At 40.7% G+C, this 24,383-nt stretch overlaps 1 protein-coding gene across 2 annotated transcripts in view; it reads left to right on the forward strand.

Moving 5' to 3' along the window:
• The window catches only part of APC (APC regulator of Wnt signaling pathway), a 200,229-nt gene that overhangs the window by 163,692 nt on the left and 12,154 nt on the right, over positions 1-24,383 (forward strand). For both annotated transcript variants that reach the window (XM_077817310.1, XM_077817311.1), the window contains 6 exons: positions 1,229-1,318; positions 6,138-6,516; positions 7,748-7,843; positions 10,632-10,771; positions 19,421-19,498; positions 22,777-22,893. In XM_077817310.1, the coding sequence (XP_077673436.1) occupies positions 1,229-1,318; positions 6,138-6,516; positions 7,748-7,843; positions 10,632-10,771; positions 19,421-19,498; positions 22,777-22,893 (900 nt within the window). The remainder of the gene's footprint in view (positions 1-1,228; positions 1,319-6,137; positions 6,517-7,747; positions 7,844-10,631; positions 10,772-19,420; positions 19,499-22,776; positions 22,894-24,383) is intronic.

Here is a 24,383-nt window from a genome sequence, read left to right on the forward strand (position 1 = left end):
TCTTTTAACTTTTGGAAGAACTAGAAGTTTTTGTTTTTTGCTGCTGGCCTGAATGGAGACGCTGCATAATTTTGGATGCGTCATCCCCTTACTATGTCCCATTAGTAATGTGTTACCAGAGCTACAGGTGAAAGGATGGGAAGCTCCTTGGAAGTCTCCTGCCTTTGCTCTTTTGTAGATAGCTACTATGGGAAAAGCTCACGTAGTAGAGGGCTGCAGGCCCATGCACCAACTCAGCTAAAATTCTCTGCTGCTGTGGCACTCGGCTCAGTCGTGAGATAACATGTAGTCCAACTCAATAGAGCTATTCTTTGATGCCCCAAACAGCATGTAACCTTCCATTAAGTGAATGAGAAGGGAGCTATCAGGGATCAGAAGCAAACAACTAGAATGAACTTTTAAAAATTATACACAGAAAGCCAAAAAAGAAAAAAATGTACATAATAAAAAGATAGGACAAGGAGGAGAAAAGAGAAGAATAAAGAACAGGAAAGAGACAAAGGGGACAAAAAAAGTAATGGTGACAACTGTGTCAAGATATAGACTAAGGGGGTACCCATTCACAATTTTTTTCTAGAGGGTCTCCAGTAAATAAAAAGGTTAAAAAACACAATTAACCTCTTTTCGCTCGACAGACCAGAACTGTATCATCCACAGATTTGGCTTGTTAGTGACACTGTCTAGCAGCTTTTCTTTTTGACCCACAGAATCTCTTTCTTTGTCAGTTTTTGAATGACTAGTTGTATTCTGAAGTGGTTGAGTTTTTCGACTGTGGGGTTGTGAGAAGCAGGGTCCGGATCTGTAATATCACTGATGCAGAATTCCTACTTGTTCTGTATAAAATGACCTAAAAGCAGAGTCTGGTTTGTTGTCCCTTGTTCTTGCTTTTATCTACTGCTGCTTGTCGTTGTTGTTGTTTGTTTCAGTTCTCCTTTCTCCTAATAAAAGTAGTTATTTTAAAACTCACTCAATAGTTAGAACTAATTTTGTAGGAATATAGAACTGCTTTGAGAGAGAATTAAGGGACTAATGAGTAATAAGCCATCTTTGTGAATTTTATTTAAGTAATTTCCAAATTGTATTGCAGATATATATTACTAAAACACAGGGTGACAAATTATGGTTGCAAACATGACTAAATGGTCAAATGCTGAAACTAAAATAGTCAACAGTTGGCCCTTCAGTAAAAGACTTTTGGATGCTACCTAATTGTTCTTTAAACTTGTAGGGTTCAACTGCTCGAATGGACCATGAAACAGCCAGTGTTATGAGTACCTATTCCGTTCCTCGAAGACTGACAAGTCATCTGGGTACCAAGGTAACCGAAGATTACAAACCACAGGTCGCTAACACTACGTTTTTACTAATACAATAACTTCATTGTTTCTACCAGTTTCTATTATATTCACTGAATGATCTTTCCACATTTACTAATTTCATGGAATTAAATTTTTTTAAATAGTTTTTCTCAGGCTTTTAAAAGTATGCATTAAAAATCCTTCAATTTTAGAAGAAAATATGAATTCCCATTGGTAAAATTATTTGTAATGAATAAAATTTGATTGCAGGAAATTGCTGGAGCACCTTAAAACCTTGTATTGTTACTAGATGATCGGTGAAAATGAACCCATTCTAAAGACCAAGTTTTTGGTATTTGAAATGCTCATACAAGACTGAATTCTTGAAATAGACGGTCATTATTGAGAAACTTTTTAAAATGTGACCTGAGTCATTGATGCTGCTAAATCAACATTGTGTCACTACAGTTACAGTATGTGAAAGAAAAGTCTTATTTGTCTAAAGAGGTGTTAAATTAAAGGAAACTGGGAATTTAGCATTGCAGTAAAATTTCCTAATCTCACTTCCATTTGAAATGGAAAAATAGGTTCAAGTGGACCGCATTTTGTGCCAAGAGTAGATTTCCAGCATGCATTTGTTCTTCATAGCAGGTACATGGGACACATCAATGCAAAGACTTTAAGGAGTTCTTTTTTGTGAACTGTGTGTTGGGCACAAAACCACTTTCTGTATTAAATATTCCTTAATTAAAAGTGCGAAAATTTATAACAATACTATCAATCACACAATTTGTGTACCAAAGAGGTACCAAAGATATATTGATTACATCAAACATTTAATTGTTTTTACAGAGTATGATATTAGAAATTTTAAGTGCAATCTATACAAAATATATTTTTTAAAAGGTGGGGTAGGAGAAGTGGAGAAGGCTTGAATCCTTCAATTTTCTTTCTAGTGTAGATAGAAATTGCTTCCATATCAGCAGGATCCTCGGCGCCAACTTCTCCTCTGCCCCATCAGTGCTCGATCCCCCCCACCGACCCCCTCTCGCCCTGCTCCAATTCCACTCCCTTCCCCCCAAGTGCCCGCCCTGCCTCTTTACTGCCTCCTCTCCCTCCCTCCCAGAAAGTCCTAAGTGCCGCCAAACAGCTGTTAGGCGGTGGGTGGGAAGCACTGGGAGGGGGGCAGAAGCGGGGACACAGTGCACTCAGGGGAGGAGGAGGGGGTGGGGGCAGGGGGAGCTTGGCTGCACCTGGAGCACCCACTAATTTTTCCCTATGGGTGCTCCAGCCCTGCAGCATCCACAGAGTTGGTGCCTATGAGCAGGACTAAAAATACTAGTTTAGCAATATCTGAAGAAGACTCAATGTCTGAGCCTTGTTCAAGAGACACAATGTGTCACCAGTAGGATTTTGGGACATCAAATGTCTCAGTACTCAATACTTGAATTTTATGTGGTTGATTCTTTAAGATAAATAAATAAATAAAATCATCTAGAGATGGGAGATTTTCCCAAAATGAATCCATAGTATGTCAGGGACATGGTTTCAGAGGAGTTCTGCAGAGAACCCTTACAACATTCATATGCCCATGAATACATGATCATTTGTTTTATGCAGTTATTGTAGACTATGCTGTCCACTAAGTAAACACTGCTAATAGCAGATCCCTGTCCATGAGAGCTTACAGTCTAGAGCAGTGGTTCTCAACCTGCTGCCCAATCAGCACAGAGCTGCAGCCCATGTGACATCCTCAGGGCCATACAGGTAGTATTGGATGCGGCCCACATAATACATTGTGGGTCGCATATGTGGCCCACAATGGTAAATAGGTTGAGACCCACTGGTCTAGAGGCACTAGACCCGTGGTGGGCAACCTGCAGCCCATGGGCCACACATGGCCCATTAGGGTAATATGCTGGCAGCCTGCGAGACAGTTTGTTTACATTGACCATCCACAGGCATGGACCGTCCACAGGTTCGCTATTCCCAGCCAACGGGTGCTGCGGGAAGCGGCGCGGACCTCAGGGACGTGCAGCCTGCTGCTTCCTGCAGCTCCCATTAGCCGGGAACAGTGAACCGTGGCCACTGGGAGCTGCGGGTGGCCATGCCTGTGGACGGTCAGTGTACACAAACTGTCTCGCTGGCTGCCAGCAGATTACCCTGATAGGCCATGTGCAGCCCATGGGCTGCAGGTTGCCCACTACTACACTAGACTGTACAAACTTACATAATCCTTTTCTCCTAGACCATGGTCACTAGTAGACTTAGTCTCTGAGGTAGACAGTAAGGGCTTGTGTACAAGGGAAGTTAGTGCACAGCAAGTTAGGGTGTGAATTTACAGCACATTAACTACTACACACTAATTCCCTAGGTGGACACTTACTGCACAGTAAAGTGCTGAGTAAGTTAATGTAGACTAGCTAGTGTGCTGTAAATTCACACCTTAGCTTGCTGTGTACTAACCTCTCTGTGTAGACAAGCTTTAAAGCTGCTCCCTCAGGGGTCTGCCCAGAGGCATACATTAAGTAGATAGCTTTCATTCTCTTTTGAGAGTACAAGTGTGCCAGCTCCATAACATATTTGACTGTTCCCAGTCCAGGAAGTGAGGCTCTCTAAACCTCATTTCTCAGGCACATGCCATTGTACTGTCACAAAGCTGGCTCACGGGCTCTGTCAGGTTTTGATTCTATCTTTTTTACATTTAATATTAAATAGTTTGTGGATCCATATGATCATATAACTTTACAATGTTTAATACTTCTACTTTTTCAGCAATTTCATTGATTATCCTAGTGTTCATAAAATGTGATTTACTGAATACTCAGTCTAGTAAATTACCTAGATGCACTCAAACTTTTAAATCTTGTACAACACAGTGATGTTAGATTTTCTAATGTATGTCATAGGATATTTTGTTGAACTTGTGACCATTTGCAGCAATTTAGCTAGGATTAGAGAATCTTATCTAACTTAGTATTTGGCAAATCTGATTTCTTGTCTAGCTGGTACATACGGGAGGTATCACTCTGCAGAGACTCATCAACTGCTTCTTCCGTGTCCCAGCTGGGTAGCCCGCTTATGAGTAGCTTCTCAAACCATGGGTTTTTAATATTTTTATGTGACTGCCTCAAGAATCCCTCCTAAATTAATACTTAGATGTGAAATCCACGAGGGTGTTCTGAATTTGGTATCCCAGTAATATGTATATTTGTACTTTAATAGGGTCAGTTTCACAAAGCTGAAAACTATTATGAACCAGATCATCTGGGAGAAAGAATTTAATCAGAAAAATGTGAATGATAATTGGGACTCATTTAAGAACACCTTACTAGATGCCCCAAAAACCACAATTGAAGAAGAAGGCTGTGCTGGTTTGAAAACCAACCTGGTTTAGAGGGGAAGTGAAAGCAGCTGTAAACAAAAAAACCCATTTTAATTATATAACAAATAGAAGAAAGGGGAAGTTGACAGCAATGAATATAAATAAGAAGTTAGGAACTATAGAAAATTGATAAGTGAAGCCAAGGAACACAAGGAGAAATCTATGGCCAGCAGAGTTAAAGATGCTAAGAAGGAGTTTTTTAAATGTATTAGGAATACAAAGAATCCTGACAATGATATCAGTCCATTACTAGATGGAAATGGTAGAATTATCAATAATAATGCAGAAAAGGCAGAAGTGTTCAATAAATATTTCTGTTCTATATTTAGGGAAGAAACAGTTAATGTAGTCTCTCCATATTATGATTATTACACTCTTTCCATTCCACTAGTATCTCTGGAGGTTGATAAACAGAAACTACTAAAGTTAGACATTTTTAAATCAGCAGGTTCAGATAACTTGAATCTAAGAGTTTAAAAGAGTTGGCTGGGGAGCTCACTGGACAATTAATGTTGATTTTTCAGTAAGTCTTGACACGTTGGGGAAGGTCCAGAAAACTGGGAAAAAAGCTAACGTTTGTGTTAATTTTTAAAAAGGGTAAATGGGACAACCTCAGTAATTATAGACCTATCAGCCTGAGATTGATCCTGTTTAAGTTAATGGAGCAGCTGATATGGGAGTCACTTAATAACATGGAGCAGTGGCTGCTGTAGCTGTCCCAGGGGCCACCTGAGCAGCTGGCCCCGGGGTCAGCCACACTGGCACCTGCAGAAGTCACAAAGGTCGCGGAAAGTCACAGAATCTGTGACAGACACAGAGTCCTATCCATCACTGACCATTTTTAAATCAAGATTAGATATTTTTCCAAAAGATCTGTCCTAGGAGTTATTTTGAGGAAGTTCTATGGTCTGTGCTGTACAGGTCAGACTAGGTGATCATAGTGGGCTCTTCTGGCCTTGGAAACTATGGCTCTATAAGCATATTTAACTTTCACTCTAGCAAATTATTTGTCATTGGAGAGCAGCCTTTAAATGAAAGTATTATTCATGTAGATAAATTTCTCTTTGAAAGAAAAAGAATTCATAGTAGACATATCCTGGCTTGTTCAGGCTAAAACATTATTGGGTAGCACATTTTCATTAATATGCTATTGTTTTAATCCTATAGTACAATGAAAATCCAGAACTGTTCATTAGAGGACTAGATGAACAAAAATATAGATCCCATTTCATTCACATTACTATCAAGTGGATTCATTATATGTTATTCATGTTATAAACACCAAAGAACCAGTAATAATTATGCAATTATTTTTTTAAATGATACTGATTGTTGCACAATTGCGGGGGGCAGATTTTTCCCTTGCTTTTATATATCATCCATCACTTCATTTCAATTTGATGTATCTTTTTTTAGAAAATGTAACCGTATTTTTAAAATCATTTGGCCTACAGGTGGAAATGGTGTATTCTTTGTTGTCAATGCTTGGTACTCATGATAAGGATGACATGTCACGAACTTTGCTAGCTATGTCTAGCTCCCAAGACAGCTGCATAGCCATGCGTCAGTCTGGATGTCTTCCTCTCCTCATCCAGCTTTTACATGGCAACGATAAAGACTCTGTGTTATTAGGAAACTCTCGGGGCAGTAAGGAGGCCCGTGCCAGAGCCAGTGCAGCGCTGCATAACATCATTCACTCACAGCCTGATGATAAGCGAGGCAGGCGGGAAATCCGTGTTCTCCATCTTTTGGAACAGATCCGAGCTTACTGTGAAACATGTTGGGAATGGCAGGAGGTACATGAACAAGGCATGGACCAAGACAAAAATCCAAGTATGTCTGTCATAATGCTTTAAAAATGGCTAACAATATATTATACAAAAATTTTAAAACCGTAAGTTCCATTTTAAGCTGAATTTTTGGTATGGTAGAAATATACGTGAATTAAGGATCTTTTTTCGTATGAAATTTTTTTAAACAAAAGTCAAAGTAATATCTGAAAACCGAATGTCTCATGTGTAATATGTACTGTCTGTAAATGCTCTGTGGAAGACTGACCTTTAAATCCTAGACTTTGCATCTCATAAAACGTATAATCCTGGTAATTTTTTTTGTGTACGCTATACAAATTTGTATTCATGCTCACTGCTATTTTGTCTTTCTTTAATGTATGTTCTGAACACTGTGGTACACAAAAGTCTGTTGTTTTTTTCAACCTACCTTTTTCTCATCCTGTCTTGATTGGGTAGTTGTTGGGGAGGTTAAGGTAGGCACAAAAAGAGGAATCTTGTTCCAATCAATTCAGTATAATCCAAACAACTATTAAAAACACAATTTGATATTTGTTTGATGTTTCTGACATACAATCACAGCCTCTTCAATGTAAAATAAAGTTTTTTCAGATCGGTTTGAAAATTTATGTAACTCTTTAACTTCCCTAATTGCATTTCTGATTTGGGGGGAAATTACAAAAACAGGCCCTGATCCTCTAATATGTTCTGTATTGGTGGTTCTTCATGCCCACAGAGAGTACCACTGAAATCAGTGGAATTGGCAAGGGTGCAGGATGCAATCTGATCTAACTACAGGGATCAGCCTGCAGAATCAGAGCCCATGATGACATCCTAACACAATCTGTGGCCTAGACAAAATCTGGTACAAAAATGTTGAGAACTACAAATGCTTCCTAGTGTGAGATAATGCTGATTACCCTTCAGAAGGAAGGAACAAGACAATTTTATTTTTGATATTGCATTATTAAACACAACCAGAAAACCTAACCTATCCCACTCTCTACACTCCAAAGCCATTATCAAGATAATTAGGAAATTAAATTAATCAGCATTAAAATTTGTCTCTTGTACGTCTGAGAGTATGGAAATGGTTTTTGTTAGAATGCTCAGTGACTTTTGTCTTCTCTTGCATTTTCTCAGAGATCCAGATCCTGAAAAAGTGATCTAAATATTTACCTTAAACTTTGAATCTCTTGGTAAGGCTTATTATTTTGACAATGCCCTTGTAAAAGACCAAGTCAGTATTAATTGTTGCCTTTTTTGGGGGACAGGGCCAGCTCCAGTTGAACATCAGATCTGTCCTGCAGTGTGTGTTCTGATGAAACTTTCATTTGATGAAGAACACAGGCACGCGATGAATGAGCTTGGTAAGATGAAATATTTTTCTCTATACAGCTGTTGAGAAGTTTGATAGAAGTTTTAACATTCCTTTGTTGTACACTTAATAGAAATCCAGTAGGTTTCTCTGTCACCAGTTCAGATCCGATCAGTCATTGCTCAATACTTCTGCAAATCTGGCCCCTGATGCCTTAATTTTAGGCACCCAGAAAATGAGTACAGTTAGTGCTCACCTTCACAAATTTGATTTCAATGACTTACCCAGCATAACATGGGAACTCTGTGACTGAGGCAGGGATAGAATTCAGTTTTCCAGGGTGGCATTCAACTGCTTTAACCATGAGACCATCTTTTCTCTTCCTGCAGTCCTCTGCCTCATTCACTATTCACCTTCCAGCTTCTGCAACACATGAGGCAAGGCCCTGCAGGTAATAGCTTCCTTCACTAGACAACCCTGATTCATTTCTAGAGCATGGTTCATCTTGTGCACAGAATGAGCCAGGGATCCAGTGGGAAAATGGTTGTAAAGATCATATGATAATACACATGAACAAGGGGGCTGAATTAGGGTTGCAGAAGTTAGGAATTCTGGCATTTGCTGACTTTTGAATGCTTGACTTTGCAAGTTTAACATTCTTTTAATGTCGTTTTATGTGTAATTTCCTACATTTAAAAAAAAAAACTTATTGAAACAAGAAGACCCATCATATTGAACATATTGACACCCACCCCCCGAATAGGTCACCAGCAGGACTGGAACCTCTAGATCCACAGCACAGACCTCTGCCACTTGAACTGAAGGAGTAACTGGTAACAGTAGTACACTATTATCCTCTCTGTGAACTAGCCACTAGAGGGGGATTAGATGCACACTTTTCTAATGAGTTTTGCAGCTGTTTTGCTGACAGCAGAGGAATGGTAAATCCTGGATTTAATTTCTTGGTTTTGGAGGAGAGTGTTCTCAAATGGTAATAGAGCTTTTTGCACCACCACCAGCCCTTGCTCCTTTCCACCTCACTGGCTCCTGTCTCTGTCCCACTCTGCTCCTCTTCCTCCTCTTCTCATTTGTTCTTACCCTTGCCCCTAACTGTGTAAAACTTCAGAGCCGATAAGTCCACTCAGTCCTACTTCTTGTTCAGCCAATTACTACAGCAAACAAGTTTGTTTACATTTACGGGAGCTAATGCTGCCCTCTTCTTATTTACAATGTCACCAGAAAGTGAGAACAGGCATTTGTATGGCACTTTTGTAGCGGCATTGCAAGGTATTTACGTGCCAGATATACTAAACATTTGTATGTCCCCTCATGCTTCGGCCACTATTCCAAAGGACATGCTCCCATGCTGATGATGCTCGTTAAAACATAATGCGCTAATTAAATTTGTGACTGAACTCCTTGAGGGAGAATTGTATGTCCCCTACTCTGTTTTACCCACATTCTGCCATATATTTCATGTTATAGCAGTCTCAGATGATGACTCAGCACATGTTGTTCATTTTAAGAACGCTTTCACTGCAGATTTGACAAAACACAAAGAAGGTACCAATGTGAGATCTCTAAAGATAGCAACAGGATTCCACCCAAGGTTTAAGAATCTGAAGTGCCTTCCAAAATCTGAGAGGGAGGAGGTGTGGAGCATGCTTTCAGAAGCCTTTCAGAAGTCTTAAAAGAGCAACACTCCAATGCGGAAACTACAGGACCCGAACCACCAAAAAAGAAAATCAACCTTCTGTTGGTGGCATCTGACTCCAATAATGAAAATGAACATATGTTGGTCCACGCTGCTTTGGATTGTTATTGAGCAGAACCTGGCACCAGCATGGACGCCTGTTTCCTGGAATGGTGGTTGAAGCATCAAGGGACATATGAATCTTCAGCTTATCTGGCACGTAAATATCTTGTGATGCTGGCTTCAACAGTGCCATGGGAATGCCTGTTCTCACTTTCAGGTGACATTGTAAACAAGAAGCAGGCAGCATTATCTCCTGCAAATGTAAACAAACTTGTTTGTCTGAGCAATTGGCTGAACAAGAAGTAGGACTGAGTGGACTTGCAGGTCCTAAAATTTTAAATTGTTTTATTTTTGAATGCTGGTTGGTTTTTTTTGTTTTTTTTACATAATTCTACATTTGTAAGTTCAACTTTCATGAAAAGGAGATTGCACTACAGTATTTGTATTAGGTGAATTGAAAAATACTATTTTGGTTTTTTTACAGTGCAAATACTTGTAATCAAAGATAAATATAAAGTGAGCACTTTACATTTTGTATTCTGTGTTGTAATTGAAATCAATATATTTGAAAATGTAGAAAACATCCAGAAATATTTAAATAACTGGTATGGTATTATTAACAGTGTGATTAATTGCGCAATTAATTGCTATTAATTTTTTTATAGCTTGACAGCCCTAATTGTACAAAATTTTAATATAGGCAAAATGGTATATTTTCCCCTATCCTCCTTCTCAGAAATGGCTGAACCATTTGATATGAAACTTTCTAAAAAAATTTAATCTGAGGCTGACACTTGGTTTGGTAAATTTCAGCCTGAATGGTTAACCATTTAGTAAAGTTATGATAAACTGAAAACAGTGTCTTGTAATGGAAAGTGTTTTGCAACCTCAGCAGTAGGTGATACCTCCAGCGCTGCCTAAAATATGTTCTTAATCGAGACCGTGTCTCAGAAATTGACATTAGTGTGCATGTGGTATTATTGTTTTTTAATTATCCTGCTGCTGCTATTGTCTCTCCATTTTGGAGAAGGAAAACTAAAATACTGTACTCCTAACATTGGCTTCAATTATATTATTTATGTAGGGGGGTTGCAGGCTATTGCAGAACTGTTGCAAGTGGATTGTGAAATGTATGGGCTTACAAATGACCACTACAGTGTTACATTAAGACGGTATGCTGGAATGGCTCTAACAAATTTGACTTTTGGAGATGTGGCAAACAAGGTAGGTTTTTTAATTAATTTGCATCTAATTTTAATTTTATAATAGTTTTATTAGAGAGTTGAGTTTAAATTTTAGTTCTTAGAAGAGTGAGAGGGAGAATCTCTCGGGGTAGCATACTGAAGCTGGGCAGAGAGCAGAATTTTCCAAACAACTCTGCCATTGTACTTTACTTCTAACATACAACAAGGACTGTAAATTACATTATAAGCATAATAGCTCCTCTCTTATTAAATCAGGTTAAGTTCAGTTTGTCACTCAAGCAGAGATTAATCCTCTTTGTTTTATTTTTGTATGAAGAACACAGTTTATCTTCCCCAAGTTTACAACACATAATCTACTGAGAAAGATTGAATTTTCTGTGGATTTTTTATTAAAGCTGTAACTGTTTGAGTTAAAATTAAGAAATGGTAACTTTATAAAATTTTCAGTCTGATCACTTTTTGCAACCCTTTTGCTAACAAATGGCTGATTTCTTATACTTCACACTTTTCATATAGTAAAAATGCACTGTAACTATTTTTTGGGATACATTTAGGAAATTAGGCTGTAATTAAGCAAAGTTATTAGCAAGTATTTTCTATTTCCCATTATATTCATAATTTCCCCTTACTCAGAATATCCACCATTTTGTCTAATTTGCAATGGGATAGAGGCAACTGAATCTGGTTGAAGCTACACAACTGTGATACTTCAAGGAGTGCCCAGGACTGTGAGTTGCCTTACTATCCCTGTCTCCAGTGAGAGAGAGACTTGCTGGTGCTTAACTGGGAATCATTTCCCTGACACCTCCAGTCTGTTAGCAACCCAAACAATCTCCTCTGTGCAATGCTAGCCCTTACTTTGCTTTGTAGGTTAACAATAGGTGCATCCCAGCCCCTTTTGAAGTGTTCCCCTGTGACATCCAGCCCTTGTAACTGACTACTCACAGAAATACCAGGTTTTCTATTCCCAAGGGGATAGTGTACACACCAACCTGTATCATTCAAGTGAGGATCAGCGCCTATATAACATCACAGCATTGAGATATATTTATAGTGAAACAATCACAAATTTCAGGGGGTAGCCGTGTTAGTTTGTATCCATACAAACAGCAAGGCGTTCGGTGGCACCTTAAAGACTAATGGATTTATTTGGGCATAAGCTTTCATGGGTAAAAAACCACTTCTTCAGATGCATGGAGTGAAAATTACAGATGCAGGCATTATATAATGATACATGAAGAGAAGGGACTTACCTCACAAGTTGAGAACCAGTGTTGACAGGGCCAATTTGGTCAGGGTGGATGTAGTCCACTCCCAATAATAGATGAGGTGTCAATTCCAGGAGAGGCAAAGCTGCTTTTGTAATGAGCCAGCCACTCCCAGTCCCTATTCAAGCATAGCTACTTTTAAATCTGTTATAGAATGTCCAGGAAAGATTGAAGTGTTCTCCTACTGGCTTTTGTATGTTAAATCACAAATTTGTTATCAAGAGTTAAGATTTAAGAGATAGTGGGTAAGGATAATGGAAACAGAAAGGTTTCATATAAAAACAAAATCAGTACATGCTTTCTAGAGACTAGACTTAACTTTAACAGACTAACTGTCTAAAAGCAGTTTATTCTCCCCTAAATGTCCTTGACAGAGTACTCCTAACTGGGGCAGTTTCGGATCCCATTTTCATGAATGTAATCACACTGCCCTATTACTTTATCAGATACAGAATAAAGAGATGTCCTTTTACCTTCTCCTTGTATCCCCCCAAATCTATTTTTGGTCCCCGGAGACAGGATGACCCCTCAGGGTTTTTCCCTGGTGTGCTGACTTCATGTTGACTTCACATCCTCATGTTGACTTCCCTATGCCCTGGTCTACACTAGGACTTTAGGTCGAATTTAGCAGCATTAAATCGATGTAAACCTGCACCCGTCCACACGATGAAACCCTTTATTTCGACTTAAAGGGCTCTTAAAATCGATTTCCTTACTCCACCCCGACAAGTGGATTAGCGCTTAAATCGGCCTTGCCGGCTCAAATTTGGGGTACTGTGGACACAATTCGATGGTATTGGCCTCCGGGAGCTATCCCAGAGTGCTCCATTGTGACCGCTCTGGACAGCACTCTCAACTCAGATGCACTGGCCAGGTAGACAGGAAAAGAACCGCGAACTTTTGAATCTCATTTCCTGTTTGGCCAGCGTGGCAAGCTGCAGGTGACCACGCAGAGCTCATCAGCAGAGGTGACCATGATGGAGTCCCAGAATCGCAAAAGAGCTCCAGCATGGACCGAACGGGAGGTACGGGATCTGATGGCTGTTTGGGGAGAGGAATCCGTGCTATCAGAACTCTGTTCCAGTTTTCGAAATGCCAAAACCTTTGTCAAAATCTCCCAGGGCATGAAGGACAGAGGCCATAACAGGGACCCGAAGCAGTGCCGCGTGAAACTGAAGGAGCTGAGGCAAGCCTACCAGAAAACCAGAGAGGCGAACGGCCGCTCCGGGTCAGAACCCCAAACATGCCGCTTCTATGATGAGCTGCATGCCATTTTAGGGGGTTCAGCCACCACTACCCCAGCCGTGTTGTTAGACTCCTTCAATGGAGATGGAGGCAATACGGAAGCAGGTTTTGGGAATGAAGAAGATGATGATGATGAGGTTGTAGATAGCTCACAGCAAGCAAGCGGAGAAACTGGTTTTCCCGACAGCCAGGAACTGTTTCTCACCCTGGACCTGGAGCCAGTACCCCCCGAACCCACCCAAGGCTGCCTCCTGGACCCAGCAGGCGGAGAAGGGACCTCCGGTGAGTGTACCTTTTAAAATACTATACATGGTTTAAAAGCAAGCATGTGAAAGGATTACTTTGCCCTGGCATTCGCGGCTCTCCTGGATGTACTCCCAAAGCCTTTGCAAAAGGTTTCTGGGGAGGGCAGCCTTATTGCATCCTTCATGGTAGGACACTTTACCACTCCAGGCCAGTAACACGTACTCGGGAGTCATTGTAGAACAAAGCATTGCAGTGTATGTTTGCTGGCTTTCAAACAACATCCGTTCTTTATCTCTCTGTGTTACCCTCAGGAGAGTGTACCTTGCTCCACCAGCTGCATGTGTTTCAAGGATCACAGGATCTTCTCCTTCCCAGAGGCTAGTGAAGCTTAGAAAGAAAAAAAACGCACTCGCGATGAAATGTTCTCCGAGCTCATGCTGTCCTCCCACACTGACAGGGCACAGACGAATGCGTGGAGGCAAATAATGTCAGAGTGCAGGAAAGCACAAAATGACCGGGAAGAGAGTAAGTGGCGGGCTGAAGAGAGGGCTGAAGCTCAAATGTGGCAGCAGCGTGATGAGAGGAGGCAGGATTCAATGCTGAGGCTGCTGGAGGACCAAACCAGTGTATGGTTGAGCTGCAGCAAAGGCAGCTGGAGCACAGACTGCCACTGCAGCCCCTCTGTAACCAACCGCCCTCCTCCCCAAGTTCCATAGCCTCCACACCCAGACGCCCAAGAACATGGTGGGGGGGGCCTCCGGCCAACCAGCCACTCCACCACAGAGGATTGCCAAAAAAAAGAAGGCTGTCATTCAATAAATTTTAAAGTTGTAAACTTTTAAAGTGCTGTGCTTAAAGTGCTGTGTGGCATTTTCCTTCCCTCCTCCACCACCCCTCCTGGGCTACCTTGGTAGTCATCCCCCTATTTGTGTGATGAATGAATAAAGAATGCATGAATGTGAAGCAACAATGACTTTATTGCCTCTGCAAGCGGTGATTGAAGGGAGGAGGGGCGGGTGGTTAGCTTACAGAGAAGTAGAGTGAACCAAGGGGCGGGGGGTTTCATCAAGGAGAAACAAACAGAACTTTCACACCGTAGCCTGGCCAGTCATGAAACTGGTTTTCAAAGCTTCTCTGATGCGTACCGCGCCCTCCTGTGCTCTTCTAACCGCCCTGGTGTCTGGCTGTGCATAACCAGCAGCCAGGCGATTTGCTTCAACCTCCCACCCCGCCATAAACGTCTCCCCCTTACTCTCACAGATATTGTGGAGCACACAGCAAGCAGTAATAACAGTGGGAATATTGGTTTCGCTGAGGTCTAAGCAAGTCAGTAAACTGCGCCAGCGCGCCTTTAAACATCCAAATGCACATTCTACCACCATTCTGCACTTGCTCAGCCTGTAGTTGAACAGCTCCTGACTACTGTCCAGGCTGCCTGTGTACGGCTTCATGAGCCATGGCACTAAGGGGTAGGCTGGGTCCCCAAGGATGCATAGAGGCATTTCAACATCCCCAACAGTTATTTTCTGGTCTGGGAATAAAGTCCCTTCCTGCAGCTTTTGAAACAGACCAGAGTTCCTGAAGATGCAAGCGTCATGTACCTTTCCCGGCCATCCCACGTTGATGTTGGTGAAACGTCCCTTGTGATCCACCAGAGCTTGCAGCACTATCGAAAAGTACCCCTTGCGGTTCATGTACTCGGCGGCTTGGTGCTCCGGTGCCAAGATAGGGATATGGGTTCCGTCTATGGCCCCACCACAGTTAGGGAATCCCATTACAGCAGAGCCATCCACTATGACCTGCACATTTCCCAGGGTCACTACCCTTGATATCAGCAGATGTTTGATTGCGTGGGCTACTTGCATCACAGCAGCCCCCACAGTAGATTTGCCCACTCCAAATTGATTCCCAACTGACCGGTAGCTGTCTGGCGTTGCAAGCTTCCACAGGGCTATCGCCACTCGCTTCTCAACTGTGAGGGCTGCTCTCATCTTGGTATTCATGCGCCTCAGGGCAGGGGAAAGCAAGTCACAAAGTTCCATGAAAGTGCCCTTACGCATGCGAAAGTTTCGCAGCCACTGAGAATCGTCCCAGACCCGCAACACTATGCGGTCCCACCAGTCTGTGCTTGTTTCCCGAGCCCAGAATAAGTGTTCCACAGCATGAACCTGCCCCATTAGCACCATGATGCATGCATTGGCAGGGCCCATGCTTTCAGAGAAATCTGTGTCCATGTCCTGATCACTCAAGTGACCGCGCTGACGTCGCCTCCTCGCCCGGTATCGCTTTGCCTGGTTCTGGTGCTACATATACTGCTGGATAATGCGTGTGGTGTTTAATGTGCTCCTAATTGCCAAAGTGAGCTGAGCGGCCTCCATGCTTGCCTTGGTATGGCGTCCGCACAAAAAAAAGGCGCGGAACGATTGTCTGCCGTTGCTCTGACGGAGGGAGGGGCGACTGACGACATGGCTTACAGGGTTGGCTTCAGGGAGCTAAAATCAACAAAGGGGGTGTCTTTACATCAAGGAGTATTTCAGGCAGGACTTCACGGAGGGTTCCAATAAGAAATGGTGCACCTAAGTTATTGTTCTTATTGGAACGAGGAAGTTAGCCTGGCCTCTGATTGATACATGGCTAGATTTACCTCGCTGCACCTTCTCTGTGAGTGACTGCAATGTGACCTAGAGGAATGAGTCCCCTAGACAGGGGAGGAGGCAAATGAATACAAAACAAATCTGGTCTATTTCTTGTTTTGATCCACTCCATCGATCTTTTACATCTTTGGCTGGCAGCAGACGGTGCAGAAGGACTGCATGCCATCCACATCTCATGGCTGCTCGGCAGAAGATGGTACAGTACGACTGCTAGCCATCCTCATCTCTTGCCTGCCTGGCAGAAGATGGTACAGTACGACTGCTAGCAATCCGTATCGCCTGCCTGCTCACCATAAGACGGTTCAATAGGACTGACTGCACGACTAAAGAGAATGACCTGGTCAAGTCACTCCAAATTTAGTCCCTGCGCCCATGTCTGTCCAGGCGCTCCCAGCCGATGTGGCCAGGAGCATCTCGGACGTGACGATGACTGCTACCAGTTGTACTGTACCGTCTGCTGCCACAAGGCAAGGGGTTGCTGCTACTGTGTAGCAATGCCGTACCGCGTCTGCCAGCACCCAGGAGACATAGGGTGACGGTTACCTGAGTGGGCTCCATGCTTGCCGTGGTATGGCGTCTGCACAGGTAACTCAGGAAAAAAGGCGCAAAACGATTGTCTGCCCTTGCTTTCACGGAGGGAGGGAGGGAACGGGGGCCTGACGATATGTACCCAGAACCACCCGTGACAATGTTTTAGCCCCATCAGGCATTGGGATCTCAACCCAGAATTCCAATGGGCAGCAGAGACTGCGGAAACTGTGGGATAGCTATCCACAGTGCAATGCTCCGGAAGTCGACTCTAGCCTCGGTACTGTGGAAGCACTCCGCCGAGTTAATGCACTTAGAGCATTTTCTGTGGGGACACACTCACTCGAATATATAAAACCGATTTCTAAAAAACCGACTTCTATAAATTCGACCTTATTCCGTAGTGTAGACATACCCTATGTGAACAGGGCTTCCCTTGCATTGGCTTACAATGCTTAATTTACATGTGAACCGAAGCAGACAAGTGAATATACATCCTTTGTCTGGAAGAAACCTGTTTGTCAATCCTGCCTTGATTCAGAGTTTAGGAACGTATTTTCATTATGCATATATAACTTTTTACATAGTATCTGTACATACATTTCATTGCAATATTAATGATCAGTATGGTCCTGGCTTCCATTTAACTCGTACATGACATCATTTGTGGGTAAATACCATTAAAGCAGTATGCTGAGTTTGTCAGGCCTGGTAGGAGTTACTGTTACAGAACACATGCATCTGACGAAGTGGGTATTCACCCACGAAAGCTTATGCTCCAATATGTCTGTTAGCCTATACGGTGCCACAGGACTCTTTGCCACTGTTACAGAATAGCCTTGGCCTTGAGGGGTTCTTAGGGTTACAACATGCCCTCAGTAAAGAGGGCAGCTACTTCACTAGTGGGCATGTGTATTTGCTTCTGATAAAGCCTCAGGACAAATGGGTCCCTTTTTATTAAAGGCTTTGCTATCCTACCTGTCAAATTTAAAATCTGTCTGTCTTACTGAAATGTGTAAAACAAACAAACAAAAACAAAACTAAACCGTGAAAATGTGCCTTGCTGTGTTAAGCCAGATTGTGTTTTAATTATAACAGCTTTTATATTACCTATAATATTTTTAAGAATATTTTTCATTATGTGAATTAAATAAACCATTAAACAAAAAGAAAAATAATTGGAAAATCTCCTTAAATTGTGAGCTTCTTGAAGGATGGAAAATCATTCTTAAGTGTTTGAAAAGTATGTAGAATGTAGGGAGTGCTAATTCAAATAAATAATGAAAAAGAAAAAATGGAAATCTATCATGTGACTCACTTTCAAGTGATACAAACCCTTATTAATTTCTAGCCTCAGAATTTTGCAAGATATTATATTGGACTTTAAAATAACTTCATTTTGATAACCATCTTGCGGTTTTCCTCTTGCTTCATATTCGACATGGTTGCTAGTGGGACCTATTTCAAGAAGAGAGAGAACTATACACAAATGCTTTATATAATCTGAAAGCTTTCAATCCCAGTTTTCAAATAGAATAATGTATTAATCCCTAACACAAGTGAAGTGGTTTATGAAATGTTCGCTATTAAAATCATTTGAACAGTAAATGCAGTAATTTCAGTGTTACTGATCTTACAGCATAGACCCAGATGCTGAGTGTTGTAATGCAAGAGTTATCCAGCCAAGGAATAGTGAAGTTCTGAACTGAATTATATTTTTGTTTGTGGAAATGAAGATTATTTTATTTATTAATATTTGAGTCATTTATAAAACGACATTACATTGTCTTGGCACATGTAGATATGTATCTTATTACAAAATTATATTGTACATAAACCATATACTGTATTGTTATAAATCATTACCTTTTCCCATAGGGATGGGGGGAGGGCACTAAGTGTTTTCCAGGGGAAAGACTCTCAGGAGGATAGGAAGAAAAGGAAAGCTGGAGGTGGGATGTAATTTAATTATTAATCCCTGTGTATATCATTCTTGACTATCCTGTAAGTATAGGATTTCCATGTTTATATGAAAACATCTAAATTATTACAGTATTGAGATTGTATTGTTTTCCTGTGCAAGGTATATTATTATTTTTATTCTTGTTTCTGTTTTAAGAAATGTATATTGTTCTCCTGCTTCTTGGCATATTAGATTAATTTCTGATGCAAGTTGCATAATTTTTAGTTACTAGTTTTAAAAAGACATTTTTTCCCCTCAGACAGGTCAAGATGATCTGCTTCAAAATATTATTTGCTGCAGGAGATGGGGGAGGGAGGAAGTGTAATCAGGAGAAAACATACCTATAGGTAGAATTTAAATAGACAATGGGTAATGATACATTGCCAGATCGAGGCAGTAAATAAAATATCCAGTATTTTTTGGGAACACTCTGTGAATGCCTTCAGGACTAGTAAACTCTTCCAGGTCTCATCTGAGACCTGTTATCAGGGAGGGAGAACTTGGATCCCTGATTAGGATAGCTCTGCCATTTGCAGATCTCCCCAGAATAGAAGCTGACAGTATAGTGCTTTACAAAACTTTTTAGTGGTTTATGATGTGGATCAAATGTCTACTGCTGGAACACTGAGATAATTAAGCTGTTTTGGAACCCAGATCGACACAGGTGAATAGTTTAATATATTAAGCCTCTGCACCATCAAGTTGCCTAATCTTTCTTTTAATAGACTCTCTTTTTCTTTTTTCTTTCTTTTTTTTGGTAACAGGCTACATTGTGTTCTATGAAGGGCTGCATGAGAGCGCTTGTTGCCCAATTAAAATCTGAAAGTGAAGACTTGCAGCAGGTAATTTTTCATTGAGAAGAAGTTGCCCCACCTTTGATCCTTTCATTGTGACCTGCTATATCTTCCATCATATTATATTGAACTCTTCATCCCTGCTCTGATTTCCGTCTTACATTTCCTCCCAATCCTCCTCAATGGTCTCTACATTTCCTCCTTTCATGCTTTATTTCATTAAGGTTTCTCATGCCCTGTCCACCAAGACCCCTCTCTCTTTCCCTTCAAAAACACTTTTCTTTCTATCCTCAGTTGTTGTTCTGTGTTTTGTTTAGTTGTCTTGTCTGTGTTAAATTAGATGCTCTTTGGTTCAGGGATGTGTGTCTGTCTTCTGTAAAGTGCTATGTACATCTTTGTTACAATATAAAAGCCTCATAATCATGGACTAAATTCTGGTTTCTGGCAAAACTGCATGCAGTTCAAGTGATATAAAGGTCACCTTTATGCTTCTGATCTTCGGGCCATTGAATAGAAGTCTGATTTCCTGGGATAAGTTAGAGCTGCCTAAGTGCTTGTTTAGCTGGCTGCTAAGGAACTGAAATTGCAGCTGGGGATCAGTGCAATATAGGGGACAGCATGGTCAGGTCTCCTGTCCTCTTAGACTTCCCCTATGCCAACAGCAAGTGAATGGTGGTATAGAGGCCTCTACTCCAAAGAATAAATCCCCCTTGCACTGGACTGGGTGATTCTCCGAGCATCAGATATGCAGGCTCTGTGGCCAGAACCAGCTACCAATTTGTTACGAAGTTGCCATGCTGCACCAAAGTATCTAGCCTAATGTTTTTTACCAGGTAAAGAAACAAATTTAGTTAATACAAGTTTTTTAAATAACTCTTTTAAAGCAAGTGGTACAAGTGATCCTGGGCATTAGACCAGTAAGCCTTATTTCGGTACCATGAAAACTGTTGGATAATTAAAAATAGAATTATAAACCACCTAGATGAAATATGATAGGAACAAATGAGCATGACCTTTAGAAGGGAAAATTCTATTTATCTGCTGTTTTGTTGATACACTTGAAGAATTATAAGGAGAAAGAAGTTATGGTAGATAGAATTAATTTAGACTGTTAAGAAACCTTTGACAAAGTTCCTTACAAGCTATTACTATTAAAGAAACTAAGTAATTGTAGATGAGAAAGTGGCTGAGACAATAAAGGGTAACAATAAGATGTCCCCTGATTTTATTTTAGGACGGGGATCAGATGCCAATGTCTGCAGATAACACAGAAATATTTAGGTTAGTCAAGACTAGAGCAGACTGTGAGGATGTTCAGAAGTAGCTAACAAAAGTAAGAATGGGCAGCATGATGAAATTCTGTATTGACAAATGCATTGGAAGAAATATTTTAAAATCTTCATACACTTTTAGGTTTTTAATTAACTGAAGCCATTCAGGGCAGAGGGAAAGTGCTGGACACATTGGGGACTTCTCAGTATACAGCAATGGTTAAAAGACCAAACAAAATTTTAGGAGATAGAAAATAATATTGAAACTATTAAAATGCCCTCACCTAATATACTAAATTTATCTTTACTCAGCCTATGGGAGGGGATAAAATTGCAGAAATATAAGGTGACCAGAGATGGGTGAGGAAAATCCTTAGAGGTCTAGAAAGACTTCAGTAGAAAGAGAAACTGAAAAGACAGGGACTATTCAGTTTAGAAAGGAGACTGGTGAGAGGACATGAGAGAGGTATAATAAAATAATGAATGGTATAAAGAAGATAAATTAGGCACTCCTATTTACCCTAATACAAGAACAAGAGAACAGTCAATGAAACTGAAAAATAACAAATTAAAAACTGCACATAATTACCTCTAGGATTTGTTGTCATAAAATATCACTGAGGCCAAGAACTTTGCAAGACTCAAAAATGGATTACACACATATGGATAAAAAGAACATCCTTGTGCTTCCTCCTTTTCCTTCTTACTACCTGGGCACAAGTAGGGAGGCACTGAGAACACAAGAGAGGCAGCCTCTGGCAACTGGATGGAGCAGTTACATCACAAATCCTGCTTAGCTCTTGCATTTGTGGGAAGGAGCATGCTCAGTTGCTTTGTGGGGATGGTGCATGTACAATTTAGTCACACAGGAGTTGTGAGGGGATGGAGCATACTCTGTGAGAATGGTGCATGCGCAGCCTGGTCAGCACTAGGAGCTGTGAAAGGTTCAAGCATGCTCAAAGAGGATGGAATCTTCAGAGATTTTAGCTGATACTCAGTAGAGACTCGTTCGAGTTTATGTGTGAACTGTGATTTTTCAAAGGTTTATAACTTGGCCACAGTCAAATGAATTTTCACATGGACAGCAAAAAGGCACATCTCTGTCACATAGGCCATCCCTAGCCAAATTTCAGGTCCCCTGCACTAAAGCATGGGGACTTTTTCCCCCGAAGAATAGTTCACCAGAATTTTTTTTAACATTGAAAAACGTTATTTTCCCTACTCTTATTCTCCATAATAGCTGTACCATTTTGGCTGAACCCACCCCAAGAATTTCAACCTGAGGCAGACACCCATCATGGAAAATTTGAGACCAAACAGTGTTTTGAAAGTTAAAAGTAACTGAAAATAGGGTCTTAAACTGGGAAATGTTGGGCAACCATAATAGGCAGTGCTACTAGCCCTGCTTACAATAAGGGATATAAATTATCATGCTTCAGGGCTTAACTATGTATTAATTGATAGGGTTAGTTTGTTCCATAATTGTCCACTATGGGATGGTTTTGGGGTTTTTTTGGCATGTTTCTCTGAAGCATCTGGTACAAGCTGGTCTCAGAGATAGGATGCTGAACTAGATGGATTGTTGGTCTAATATTGTATGCCCATTCGTAGTTTGGGGATATTATATTAAAATGTAGTATTTTTCACTTCTAGAACTTTCCATCAGAAGACCTCAAAGAGCTGTATAAACATTAATAAATTTAGCCACACTACAGCTATATGAGGTAGAGAAATATTATCCTGTTTTTACAAATGGAGAAACTGAAGAAAAGGGAATTTAAGCATATCAGTGAGGTTACACAAGAAGGCTATAAAGAGGCAAGAATAGAACTAAGGTCTTGAGTCCCAGTCTAATTTCTATCAAGCTTGGTATTTGCATGTGAGCCTAAGACAGACATCAAAACAAAAGCAAACCTAAGGTACAGCCTTGGAGAAAGTGCAATTATTAATGGAATACATACTTGTTCTTGGCATCCAGAGGTTATTAATGGACTGATGATAATCTAGTAAAGAATTAAATATATTGACACATTATTTTCCTTTTACATTTTGCAGGTTATTGCAAGTGTTTTGAGGAATTTGTCCTGGCGAGCAGATGTAAACAGTAAAAAGACTTTGCGTGAAGTTGGAAGTGTGAAAGCATTGATGGAATGTGCTTTGGAAGTTAAAAAGGTAAAGGTTTTAAAGGACTATTGTGTGATATATTTTCAAGAAACTGTATGAATGTTTCCTATTCTTTTGTAAGCAACAGAAAAAGTATTGCTACTCTTTTTGACCAAAGTGGATATCCAATATTTGGAGTATTGCGGGTTGTTTCCATTAGGAGGAAGAATTGATGATAGAGTGAGGTACTACTTTGGTGCAATTCTGATTATTTACAAAAAAATGTACACAAATTTCTGTTTCCCTAAACACAGTTAGAATCAAACTGGAAGCAGTTTGTTTGCTCATGTTTCTAAGTCTCTCTCAAGCAAGCACCATTGCCCAAAAAGCTCCCTCTCTTCACTTTCTCTCAGGACCATGTTTTCAGTTCTTCTCTTGCTGTCTACTTGGAGTATTTGGCTGCTTCTCTCTGCCTGCTCTCTGGATGCTTTTGGGGACTTCTGATCACAGGCACACGCACCTCCATCAAATGATACTCAGCAAAACCCCTCCAACTGCATAGCTCAGTTTTCAACCAGCTTTGCTTGTAGTTTGTGTTTTTGGTGACGATCGTTTCAGCTATCTTATTCCAAAAAGGAGCTTAGCTGTTTCTTACATTTATCCTGAATGAAGGGTGACTGTCGTGCCTGCTGGCTTCAACAAAGTTTCAGCCAGCCTCCATCAAAATAGTATGATATTTCTTACTTCTCAGTTAAGAAAGACAAGCTAAAATAAACATTTGCTATTCCCTTAAAATTACTACCCTGTGTGCTTTACCACTACTACTAAAATATGGCATAAATACTGTATATTTATAAGTTAATTGTAATTTAGACTTTAAATCACCAGAAGGAGATATTGTTGTGTTAAAAACATCACTGATCAGATACAAATAATTGTTAATTTTCTGTCAGGACTACCATTACTATTTAAAAGATAGAGGGAAGGCTAGTTTGTTGAATTTTAGATTACTTATGCTGAATTACAAATTCATCTCTGTGTACTTTAGAGTAAGGATGTAAGGAGCCAATGCTGTCTAAAATAGTCTCATCCAGTGGTTCTCTGCCCTTTCCATTCCAGGACCTTGTCAAGACCCTCTCCCATTTTACAATGTGGGAAGGGCAGGGTGGTTGCGACCCCTGACATCTGTTCAGAACCATGCTGGGAGTTTTGACCCCTGGGGTTGAGAATCCATGCATATCTTGCCCTTGAAGAGAAAATCATTCAGAGCAAGCTGATGCTGATCAGAGACTTATTTGTCAAGGGAAATCTTTGTCTTCTCTGAGATCAAACAAGTGATCCAAAACTTTGCTACCATGAAAGCCTTATTGGGGAAGAGGAACTGCTGATCTTGAGTGCTCATTTCCTCACATAAAATAGTGAAATGTGTGCATTGTTGGGCTTACCTTTAATTAAGTTCACAGCTTTTACAGCCTCATAAAGTACAATTTTCATTTCTTCTGGCAATCTTCTGTGCCTTCAAAGCTTCATGATTATTTACATAGTGTCCGAATGGCTTG

This window comes from Eretmochelys imbricata, chromosome 5, assembly GCF_965152235.1.
Source record: "Eretmochelys imbricata isolate rEreImb1 chromosome 5, rEreImb1.hap1, whole genome shotgun sequence".
Lineage (NCBI taxonomy): Eukaryota > Metazoa > Chordata > Testudines > Cheloniidae > Eretmochelys > Eretmochelys imbricata.